The sequence below is a fragment of the Vicugna pacos genome, chromosome 35, assembly GCF_048564905.1.
Source record: "Vicugna pacos chromosome 35, VicPac4, whole genome shotgun sequence".
Lineage (NCBI taxonomy): Eukaryota > Metazoa > Chordata > Mammalia > Artiodactyla > Camelidae > Vicugna > Vicugna pacos.
In genome coordinates this window covers 19,348,098-19,360,383 of record NC_133021.1, presented here as the reverse complement: position 1 = coordinate 19,360,383, position 12,286 = coordinate 19,348,098, and the positions used below count along the sequence as shown (strand labels likewise).

Genomic DNA, 12,286 nt, shown 5'->3' with positions numbered 1-12,286 from the left:
CATAATTTCTCATCACTGTAGGTCTTATAACGTAACTAATAGTTACTTTTTCTAGCCTAATCTACTCTTAATTGTTTAAATTAAATTAACCCATTGATTAGTGATTTTCAAACCTGAGTATGCAAAGAATCACCATTTGTGAGACTTTAAAAATTCATTCGTACCAAGACCACATTCCAAATATCAGGATTGAGTGAGTCTGGGGTGGGGCCCTGGCATTGTGCCGTGAAAGCTTTCCAGGTGGCTCTCCTGCAGTGACACTAGGAATGGGAACCCCCAGCACAGGCAGGCAGCAGAGAGGAAAATCCCCAGATTTCAAAACAGGTTCTCCTGGGCTTCCTCCTGGTTCCACCCCCTCTAATTGAAACCTTCCAAAAATCACTCTCTATACTTTGCTGAACCTGTTAACCGCATTTACCTCCAAGTGTTGGTAAGAAGATTATGTATAAAAAGCTCTAGCATTGTACCTAAAATGAGGCAGGTCTCAAGTTTCACTAAGAGTAACCCTCCCCAAACGCCTTAGCTTCCCTGGCAAAGCCCAGGGAACTCAATTAGAAATGCCCATAGATTCACATAGTCAAAATACTTCAGTAAACTTTGGTGGCATTTAAAGCAAGTCCTGCCACATCTTTCTTCACTTAGCCTGCCTTTCTTTCTCTTATGAGATGTCTGCTGTACTTTGGATTTATGTTCAACCTAGAAAACGGAGGCTTGGAGTTTTTAATATAGAATGTTCATGGAAGGAGGTTCAAAGACTTGTAACTCTAAGGGAGATAAATCTGGGTCCTTTGTTTTCTCTATGCACGTGCTCCATAACAGAAACACATGTGACAGTCAAGTCCATCAACAGGATTGTGTCTTTCTGTACTGGCCACAGGTGACAGGCTGCTGTTCTCAGCTCCTATCCAAAGATCCACAAAATGATCAGATACATGCTTCTCTGGTCCCAATCACCCTCGTTACTGCATCTTTTAAAAAGTCTCGTTATCTGATGTAGAAGATTTACCACCCCATTTATGTAAAGGTCATGGCAAAACCTTTTAGGTCTCCCAACCCCTGACTGACTGTAGGAGATGCTGCCAGTGGAGAGTTAGCTGTGCCCTGCAGCTTTGGTTTCAGAGGCCCATACTTGAAGTGACAGATGTTTTTTATATTGAGTTCTCTCAAAGGTCTTGTCATTCTTATCTTGAAAAGAACCCAGCAGAAGGGAATTGCTTTCAGGTGGTATAATCAGTTGGAAAAGGTGGTTAGGGGACCATCAGCGCTCCAATCCATATTCTACCCCTGGGGAAAGTCTCTCGGTTCCTTTCTTCATAATGAGACAAGATTTTCTAGGCCCTTGTGTGGGATGATGCATCTGTTTGTGCTTCCTTTTCAATATGGTCATAACGCAACCGTTTCTGGTGCCCTAAATAAGCTCTCCATATTGATGAGAACAGTCACCCCTGTCTGTTACTTGTACAGTGTCTGTGTTTGTAACAAATGAACTCTTCCTGCCAGGGGACCTGTCATAGTCAAGGATGAGGAAAATGGTGCTTGATGTGAGGGGATGTGACTGAATGCGGAATCATTACGCACAGCAGGGAAAAAAATTATTCAGTTATCTGAACACTTTTTTTTTTCCCTATTAACACACTTTGGCATTTATATGTCATGTGACTAAAGCCAAATTCCGTGATTTACATGTAGAAGGGAATAATATTGTCTGGCATGAGTCCAAAGGCAGTTATAAAATATTGTAGGAATGTCCTTATTTAAAAACACACATAAACTGTGAGTCCATTTGACTTTTTGAGTTGTTAGCAAGACGTCAGGATCTTAAAATGGATATTATCAAATGGATAATACTAAACAAGTGTCTCAAGTTCAAATTTATCATAGGGACGCCTTATCCGCATAGGGGCCATTTGAATGTTGTTAAAATATGTGTTCAGTTCGTCCACTTCATTTTATTATTTTCTTCTAAGTGGCACTGGAGGTAGGATGTCTTGGTACATTTATATAAAACATTTTTGTGACCCCACTGAAATACGTTTACACAAGATTTTGTGATACATAAATACAGATGTCAAGATTAACTGCAGTTGCAAATACAAGGGAGCTTTTTCCTTCTACCTTGGTATTTTGTCAAAATACACAAAAACATATCATAAATGTTGATGATAAGATGTAGGCATATTAAAGATTTACTTATGGTCTTTCCACCATAATAAAGAACAAGATTTATGACATGACGAAGGTAAGATTAAATGTTCTCTACTTCCCATCACTTTAAACCACTTACAATTCATGGAACTCACTTACTAAAAGTGCAGATAGTTACAGTAAGTGAATTGTTAAAAATTTATACTTCTCTTTAAATAGCTATAGGTTCTTGATACAGTTAAAAAAATGTTGATTAGCTGGCATGAGATTGACTTTTTCTCAGTTACTCAATATGAACCTTCTTTCTAAAGCACTTGAAATGAGTAATCAAAAATCTCTGTTCTTCAAGTAAAGCTTTAGTCCTAAATACATCCCATCAGCTGGCTTGGGACCACCTTCTTAAAGAATGAATCTGATAAAGGGACTTGGGGAATTTGGCTAATCACACTATTACACAAGATGATACAGAAGCCCTAGAGATGTGTAGTCCAGTGAAGTAGCCATTCACCATGTTACCCTGGATGGTGAGGACCTGAAATAAAGGTACAATAACTGAAGAAGTGAACTAGTAGTTTTACTTTGTTTTGACTCGCTTAAATGTAAACTTTAAAGCTGTAGCAGTATAAGATATTTTCTCCATTAAATGCAACCTTAATATTTTGGTAAGTTTACATTTCACCTGAACCACTGAAAAACTAGCAGTTGTTATATGCTGCAAGTGTAAAACACACACTGGACTTTGGAGACAGTTAAAAAAAAAAGAAAATGTAAAATATTTTATGAATATTTTTATATCAATTACATGTTGAAATGATAATTTTGATATTTAGGGTTAAATAAAATATATTATTAAAATTGATGCCCCATGTTGCTTTTTACTTTTTTTTTTTGATAGGACTACTATAAAATTTTAAATGAAACGTGTGCCTTGCATTATATTTCTATTGGACAGCACTGATCTACAGCAGAGTTACAGAAGGTTCCAGCTAGGAGCTCATGATAATACCTACAGAGCTTCAGAAACATAGGGTGTTTAATAAATCTCATTGGAAATGAATGAAAAATTCTTACTATAAATTGGAGTTTGGTCATTAGAAACTCCAGAAATTAACACCTACTTCTCTCATTATTTATTGGCCAATGGTTTTTTTTTATAATCTAAGCTACTTGTGGGCTTGTCAGAATGAGCTGCCAAATATAAATATTAGGAATAACAGAGTTTGGGTATTTCTCGACATCTTATTCCTTGGCCACCTTCCCCCAACCATTCTGGGGCTTCCACTGGATTAATACAAATTTAAATTTAAATAAACATTGGTCCTATAAAAGTGATCAGTTAAGTCCTTTCCTCTTACACTTGCCTGTGGAGTTCAAGTTTCTAATTTATACAGAGTTTGAGTTTCAGAAAAAGTTTGGCTTTACCTGCTTCCACTTGCAGATGAAATGCCCCATTGCCATTTATAGACATGATATGTCACCTGACTCCCTAAGTAACATGTTCTCAGAAAGACCTCTCTTGCCAAGACCTAGATGACTTTTCCAACAATGTGTTAACATTTGATTCACCCGCCTCTTCCTTGCAGCAGCCACCTAGCTCCTCAGCCCTGGAAATCTGAAGAAATGCTCTGGGGCACTATTGTTGTTCTGTATTTCTCCTGTCCTTAGCCTAGCAGCTTCTTGGTGGTGCAGTGAGAAACCTTGATAAGCTTAGGAAAACAACAGGGGCAACAGAAGATCTCTGCAGCTGCACCCACTTGAAGTTGGGAAGATAAGATCGGGCAGCCTCAGTACCACACGGAAGTCCTAATAAACACAGCCGGCAAGGAGAGCAGAATGCAGGCGCAGGAGCAACATCACTGACTCTGCCTTCCTTTAAAATTCTTTATGACCCTCCCTCTTCATTAATTATGTACAGTGACTGTCTATGACATGCATAATCCTTACGTTGAGAGTGCTCAGAGAAAGGGTATGAAGTATTTTTCAAATGAACATAATCTTACTGGGAACCAGACTGACAATCGTTTTGGTGATGGGAATTTCAGAATTTTGGAACTGGTAAGGACAGTGGTGTTCAACTACTCAGACGGTTTTAAGATTGCTGTCAGAATCTTTGGAAGTGAACACAGACAAAAAGCCAACAGATGTTGTCATTAGTCCTTATAATGACGTTCTCTGTTTCTAGGGACTCTAATGAGTATATCCTGCTTAATTTAATGTTTTATTTGTACTTTTCCATCACTGCGGTTGAAAAAACCTTCAACTATCCTCATTCGATCTTATTGAGTGACCTCCCCTGCTTGTTTCTACAGAGAGACCAGTTTTATTGGTGACATTGCAAAACCTACGATAGCCAAGTGGCAAAGAAATCCAGCAAACTACTCAGTAACTATTATCTTTCCATTCCATTTCTTTTCATTAAATCAACTTAAATCATCTAATGACCCTTATTTCAACTCCTTTACTTACTTACTTACTTTATTTATTTATTTATTTATTTATTTATTTATTTATTTATTTATTTATTTATTTATTTAACAAACCTGGGACTGTTTCTTGTGTTATCATGAAACATTGGGGGATGATTTCAGATACCGATTAGATAAATCAGAGCAGGGAAAATTTAAAAAGTATCGTTGCCTATCTTCTTGTTAATTACCTCTCACACATGCACAAAATACAGACTGAAACTATGTTGTTTCCGCAGTAGACTTAGAACTTAGAGGGAAGAAACACTTTCGAGAAACCTCAGAATTGTCCACGGCTCCAGATTTTCTTTCTCTGAGGTCACTGTGACCAGCCTGTGAGTACACAATTACTGCCATCCACTGTAGTTGCAAAATTCTGAAATTCTCATTACTAAAACTGTATCAGTCTGCTTCCAGTCATATGAGGGTCATTTTACATTACTACTCTATTCCCTTTCTCTGAGCACCTTGTGTTAGGACTGAGCACTTATTTCATACATGTTACGAGATGTCATTCACCAAGGGAAAGGGATTTAAACAGAAATGATCCAGGTGATCTAGTCCCCTGGAAAAATTACTTAGGCTGAAGAATCCAGGTGGCATGGTGATGCTTTGAGTCCTTGCCAATGCATTTCTTCAATATCTGTACCCTGTGTCCTGTCCTCAAAGTGTGGCAAGTAGGGTGAATGACCTCATTGTGGTCATGGAACATTGCACTTCCTCTTGATGTGTTGAATGGACAGGGGCAACACTGGCCAGGGAAGCTAACAGGCAAAGGAAGAAAGCATAATGGTTAGTAGGTTACGCCAGCATTTTTCTCACTGGGAGCATGTGTCAAGGTCCTGGTGTTGCTAACCATATGGAATCACTAGCAGTCTCTCTACCATCAATGTGGTTTAGTCTGGATACAGATGGTATTTGGGGTGGGGAATCAAGTGAATTAAGTCATCATTACATCTGCTGCACAAAAGAAGTGGACTAAGATGAAGGAGCAATTCAAAACCAAAACCTTCACAGGCTAGGAAAGGCATAGATAGGCAAGATGCTCAATCCAGTGAACAAGGCGCAAGGGAAAAAATGAACAGAGGCAGGACCCAACACTAGGGCACAGACTATGAAAACACTCATGTTTCCAGCCGGTGAGAACACCAAAACCACCAACCTCCTGGTGGGTTAGAAAATTGTGGCCTCAAGATTTTGAGTGTGTGTCAGGACTGGACTCATGATCCTTCCAACCAATATAGTTAAAATGAGGAAGACTTGGACCAGTTTCACTGAAGCAGTGCTTACTTCTCTCTAAAACCAAAGAGGCCTGCTTTGGTGAGTAACATTTTAGATCCAAGAATATTCTTCTCTCTTCTTTGATGGAAGGTGTCAGCAGTAGGACTGGGTCTCTCCTAGGTTTTGGGGGGGACGTCTCCAGTGGCACAGGTCCCCAGCACATGGGTAGCAGGAGAGTGCTCCTGCTCACGTTGGGAGGCAGGGGTCGTTCACACGCACTGAGCGTGCAGTCCTGCTGGAAAGGTCTGGTTTTCCTCGAAGTTCCCTTGCAATAGTGGGGAATGAAATAAGCTCCAATAACAACTGAGAATTGGATTTAAGATCGAAGGCCACTCCAACACAGTGGGACAATGAGCATTTACTTCTCTCACTGCTGTTACTTTCATAAAATACAAGATGGTTGGCCTTACCTGGCTGTGATTGACAGAACAATGATGGACTATTCATTGATAGAGCACAGAGCCTAGGGACAAAGAGATGGTGACACTAGTTAGATATATGAATCCCTTAGCCCCTCTGGGCTAAGTTCCTCAGTCTTCTCATCTGTAAAATGGGAAATTAGATAAGGTGATTTCTACCCTTCCTGCACATCCAACAATCCATGGATATTCACAAGCTTGTCTCCCAGTGAGGTGAGCCCAGGTCTGTGGAGAAACATGCGTGAGCAGACTTCTGGCTTTTTGCAGCATCTCCTTTTAGCCATTTTTGCCATAAAAGTTCCAGCCCAATTTAAGATCATTCCTTGCCAGCTTGTTGGTTCCTAGTCCACCTCAATTCTATTCTAGGGTTTCGGGATTGTTTAAGTAAAACACTCACCAAATGTTTTTAATTAGACTTCCTCCCAATCTGGGAGTCTTCAGAATATGCTAAATTTGCAAGATTCCATGGGCAGGTGTTGTAAATCCTCAAATTTCCCCTGGGGTGATCGGTCTTTTCAGAAGTACCCCCAATCTTATGTTGGCCTTATTCACCAAATTATTTTCCAATTAGGGCTCACTTCCTTTATTTTCCATTTCAGATTAAAACATCGGTCATTTGGGCAACCCCAAATGTTTCCTTCTCTATCCCATTATGGGTAATAATACTAGCAATACTTCTTGGATTATTGGTTCTGGCCATTTTGACGTTGGCTTTATGGAAGGTAAGTTTATTTGCTTTCTTGTCCTTTCTGTGTAGAGAGGCTACTGAGGGGATTTAGAAGGATATACCTAGGATTTAAAAAAGCAAGGCTAGAGGCATGGTTTGGGGATTTCCAACAAAGGGGCATGAAGGAAAAATTGTGTCTTGTTTGCTTTGGCAAGGTTAATATGCTTGTGTAACTGACATTTAAGAAGACTGAGGGTGTTTCATGTCACTTTTATCTTGGGATCTCTTGCAAATAAACATAAAGAGAGTTAGGCTGTATTAACTAAGACTTGTGATCTTCTTTCCAATATGCTTGGGGTGGTCATATTCTTATGAAGACTTCTTTTTATTGTTTAATTAATTGAGATCTTTAGTTTTTTGTTGATACAATCCTATCAGCAGTACTTTGAGATTTTTCTTTAGAAGCACCACACAGATGTAATTAATATAGTAATTAATTGATACATGGCCTTTCAATTAGACCAGATAGATCATGCATATTATAATTCCCTTGTACTTGGTTTTTGAACTTGCCAACTTGATCATCTCCATTACGAAGCCTTAACTTACACTTTAATATGTTTTACTGAAGTTTGCGCTAGAAGTCTACAATAGGCATTAATTTCTGGCCCCAAAGCAATTGCTACTGCCAAGTTTCAGAGCTTTCAATTCCAAAATAGGAACAATGTCACAATGACATGACTGTAAGAGCAATTAATCCAGTCACATCTTCATCAACTGCTAATATTGTGCTATTATATATACACCATAATCATAGTGTATTTTGAATAAACATGGAGCATGCTTAATAAACTGAAAAAACTTTGCCTTCTAAGTTAAATAATGGCTTAGGAAAGCCGTCGTCATCAGCTGTTTTGTGCCAGCCTGAGCCCACACAGTCTATTACATAGCCTGCCTTTAGAAATAGACTTCTGTGTTGGTCTGTTATTCATAGTAACTTTATGTCCATAAATGATGCAATAATATGTAGCCAATGATAGAATACTGCACTAGTCCTACACAGGAAAGATGACTCCACAGTTATAAGTGAAACTCAATAAAGTAGGCTTCCAAACTAATAAACACGAAGAAAGAATTAAAGTTCTAGGTTTCTAGGAAAGTCGTATTCCCCTAGACAAAATACCAATTTGACATTCAGGAAAAAGAAGATTGTAAAATCACCTCTTCCCTGTGTTGCTGATTGATCTTTGTAAGAATCACTAAGATGTTAGGTTCAAATAAAGGACCAATCTAATTTTCTCTATATACTCTAAGTTCTACCAAGCGCAGAGAGAGATGCAAACATCTCAATTCTTCCATTAGTCCATCCTGACAGAGCCTACAGTACACTTTAAGAACCTCCTTTCCCAGACGAGCAGTTTGCATTGCTGCTGTTTCCAGAAAACATGCAAAAAAGCAGAGTAGGAACTCTTGGCCAGGTTGCTGTAATCCCAAAAAACTCTACAAGGTCCATAAGTGGTTTATATAAAAGGAATGTTCTTCCACCACTATGACATGGCAGGAAGAACATGAACACTGCCTATGCAATGAATTCCTCCCTGCAGGTAAAGAACACACTGCTTTCACCTCCTAATCTGGAGAACTGAGGAGATTATATTCACAGAGCTCCAAGTTCCTTAAAAAACATCTCAAGTGAAAACACTTAGAATGAGGGGTTTCACCGATTCCCAAAACAGCCTAACTTGAGAGCCCATTTCTCTCTTTCATAGTGTGGATTCTTTGACAGAGCAAGACCCCCTCAAGATGATATGAATGACAGGGAACGATTGACCAATGAGAAGACCCCTGATGCATGAAAAGGAAAACCAACGACAAAAAAAAGAAAGAAAGAAAGAAACAACTCAAACACTGGTCCAGTTCTAAGACAAGAAGATATTCATGAGGGTTCACAAAAGGTTTTCCTGTACCTGCCAGTGTTCTAAGGAATGGAAGGGCTGCGGAAGGTATCACATCTACACTGTGCTTTGTTTGAGAAGTTGCCACAGATCCCAGTGATCCTTTGGGGAAAGGAAGCATCCTCAGCGCTGCAGAAGCAGTTAACAATTGTGGAAGACGTCTTTTGCTTGAGTCACTTTGACAGACACTTGAAAATGGGTATGGGAACTGAGGTTGCTTTCCAGGTAAATCCAACAGAAGTCTCGAAGATGAAATGTCTGAATTAGGACAGAATTTAGAAGGTGCTTGAGGACCGAACCTTTCAACACTACTGTATCCATCAGAATATTTGACACCTCCCTTTGGAAAAGAAATATTTCTAATAATGTTATGGCTCAGGGAGACAACCTATGCTGTTGGTACTGTGAAAGTTCTTTGGAAACAGCAAAGATCGTCTTTGTAAGTGAGGGTAACGATTTATTTATTTATTTTCCATGGCTCTAGGCTGATACTCTAGAGGATTTGGGAATTAAGATTTGGTTCACTTGTTTTCAAAAATCACTCACCAAATTTCCTTCTGAGATAACAGTTTTGTGCAGAATACATCACTCAACAGAGCTTCTTCAGGATTTAGACAGCATGAAGGAAAACAAATTGGTATTAAAAGGCTGTTTCACTTAATACCTTGCTGCATTCTGCCTGAAATTACTTTTATCCACACTTCCCAGGGACTCACATCTGCTTATTTAAAGCTTTACAAAAATTTGCATTTTATTTCCTTTTACAAAAAAAATTAGTATTTCCATTGATTTAATTAGCAATGTATAAATTTCAAAGGACTCTCGAATCTGAGTGGTATTTAGTAGTAATCATAAAATTTCTAGAGTCCATTACTAAAATAATTAATAATAGGGGTAAGCATATTATTTTTAATATCTATAAGAAGCAACCCCAATATTTATCTTGGGATTAAATATCTGTATTTTCTACTATACCTCAAACTTATACTCACAGAGAAGACATGTTAAACACAAATAGGAGGGAATATAAAGTTAGGCAGATGTGAGATGAACCTAGAAAATAGATTCCTAAGGATTTTGTTTAGAATTGCCTATTCCAACTTTACTACTCATTTACACTGCTAATTTTTATAGTATACAACTTTGGAAAATAATTTTTACTTAAGCTATTTTTCTATCTTGAATTTAGCCATCACGGAAACTTGATGTTTAAAACTCTTGTAAATAATCCATCATTGTGTGTGCCATTATGGTTTTTAAGTTAAATTGAGCAGCCAAATTTATATAGTCTGCACAATTTTGTATCCTTTTAATGATCATGAAAAATTATTAATGAAGAAATGCTGAACAAATTTTATATTTATGTGCAATATTTTATAGACCTATGTAGCAAAAGCATGTTTACACTGGCATTAGTTTTTTTAAATTAATATCTGAGTATTAAGTATGATAGAACAAGCAGACCAAAATCCTTAAGTTTTACAAAGCAGTTGGAAAATTTATATCCCTATTTAACAATCTCACTTGATTTGAAAGATGAGCCAAACTCCCAGGCACTAAATTTTCGGTCATGCCTTAACCTGGAGAGAAGCCATTTGGCTACAGCTGCAGAACTTCTTTGGAGACAAATGAAAGGCACATGGACAAATACACTGAACAGCTCATATTCTGCCTGCTTGTGAATTAAATCCTGTCATGGTAGCGGTTTTGAGGCTGTTGGGAACAGAAGTCTGGCTCCCAGTGTGTGTGGCTGACTGTGGGTGAGAACTGTATGTGTTTCAAAGAGTTTGAGTGTCCCATACCAGCCTCTGGGAGCCTTTGATGTTAACTGTCTGGGTAGAATTGGTTTTACAGGGAGGTGGCCGTCTCTATCATATAATTAGAGGGATGTTTCTCCAATCATATCGTACAGATGGGTCTCCCTGCCACCCAGTAATGCCCCAGCTCTTGTCATCATGCCTGACTTTTGGCCAAGAGAGGATGGCTCCTCAAGATTTTCAGTCATAAGACATCCCTGAGAAAATGCACCTGTTGCCTTTTAAGCTAAGCTTTGTGAAGGGACACAGAACTCTTAGGGCTTGGACCACATAAGCCAGGTCGTTCAGACACCTGGAGGAAACTCAAGATGCCAGAGGCAAAACTGAGATCCAGAATAGCGCAAGGTGTGAGGGCTTCAAAGGCAAACAGCACCATCTTCACGGTCTCAGCCAAAAGGAGTACCCTCTAGAGGGGTGGGTACTGCTGCCTACAGGCATTTCCCACAGGGCCATCAGCGCACACTGTGGCCCTCTCTACCACTTCGGGTGTGGAGCCAAATGGAGGGAGGGAGTCACAACTGAGGTCAGGTGAACCCTCCAGCCCTCAGTTCTTGAGTTCTCCCTCCATGTGGAGGATGTTCTAACAAAGCACTGAGTGAATCTGCTTCTCATCATATAAAGCCAGTCACTTTTGTAATTCACCACGTGCTGTGCCTCTCTTGGAATCTATCTGTATTTCAAATATGCCTTTTGAAATTCCTGCAGCTGGTTTTTCAGACGTGGAAAAACATCAAGTTTTATAAACTTGGAGATTTTTTACAAAATAAACAACATGGGCTAATGGCCACTGAAGCCCCAATGATTTGAACTCTCTTCTTCTTTTATTTAAATACATGTATAGATGTGTGTGAAGGATTTCATGTACCTATTTACCTTGTCACTAATAAAATTAAAAGTTAAAAGACATGATATTCTTTGTGGTTTGTTTCCCAAGCAACAGAAAGCTTTCCCACAATGAAAGACATCAAAGACTTCTGTCTTGACACCTGATTCTTTATTATAAAAACATTAAACATTGGAAGAAATTTGAAAGAGCAAGGACACAACTCTTCTTTGGGACGATGAACACGTTCTAATCTTAGATTATGGTGATGATTGCACGAAGGTACTAAAAAGTACTGCTTTAAATGGGTGAGTTTTATGGTACATGAATTAAATCTCCATACATATGTGTTTTAAAATGTGAAGTCAATTCTAATACGTACACTTATACAACTGATTTATTTTCTCAACACTGTCTTGCATATTTTGTCCATATAAAAATCTTCACTTTTTTATGAATATTTCCCTGGAGTTTTCAGTCAAATCAAAGGGTCTTCCTGTCCTCCAGTGGCATATGTTCTCATGACTCTTTTCCAGTGGACTGACCCTCCAAGCAAGCAGGAACTGTATCTTTCAACTTTTGTGTCTCCTGCACCTAGCACCACACCATCATCCGTTAAGTAGTCAGTGCTCAAAAATTGTTCTAAACTGAATGATTATACATATGTGCACATAATGATCATGGGGAAACGTGTACCTTTGTAATCTGCTCCTA

The 12,286-nt window shown here is 38.7% G+C and overlaps 1 protein-coding gene across 1 annotated transcript in view; it reads left to right on the top strand.

Annotated features, from left to right (window-relative positions):
* The window catches only part of ITGA8 (integrin subunit alpha 8), a 173,623-nt gene extending 161,968 nt beyond the window's left edge, over positions 1-11,655 (top strand). Inside the window, exons 29-30 of the mRNA XM_072954988.1 lie at positions 6,910-7,032; positions 8,747-11,655. Coding sequence (XP_072811089.1) covers positions 6,910-7,032; positions 8,747-8,833 — 210 coding nt within the window. The 3' untranslated portion in view covers positions 8,834-11,655. The remainder of the gene's footprint in view (positions 1-6,909; positions 7,033-8,746) is intronic.
* Positions 11,656-12,286: the final 631 nt, after the last annotated feature.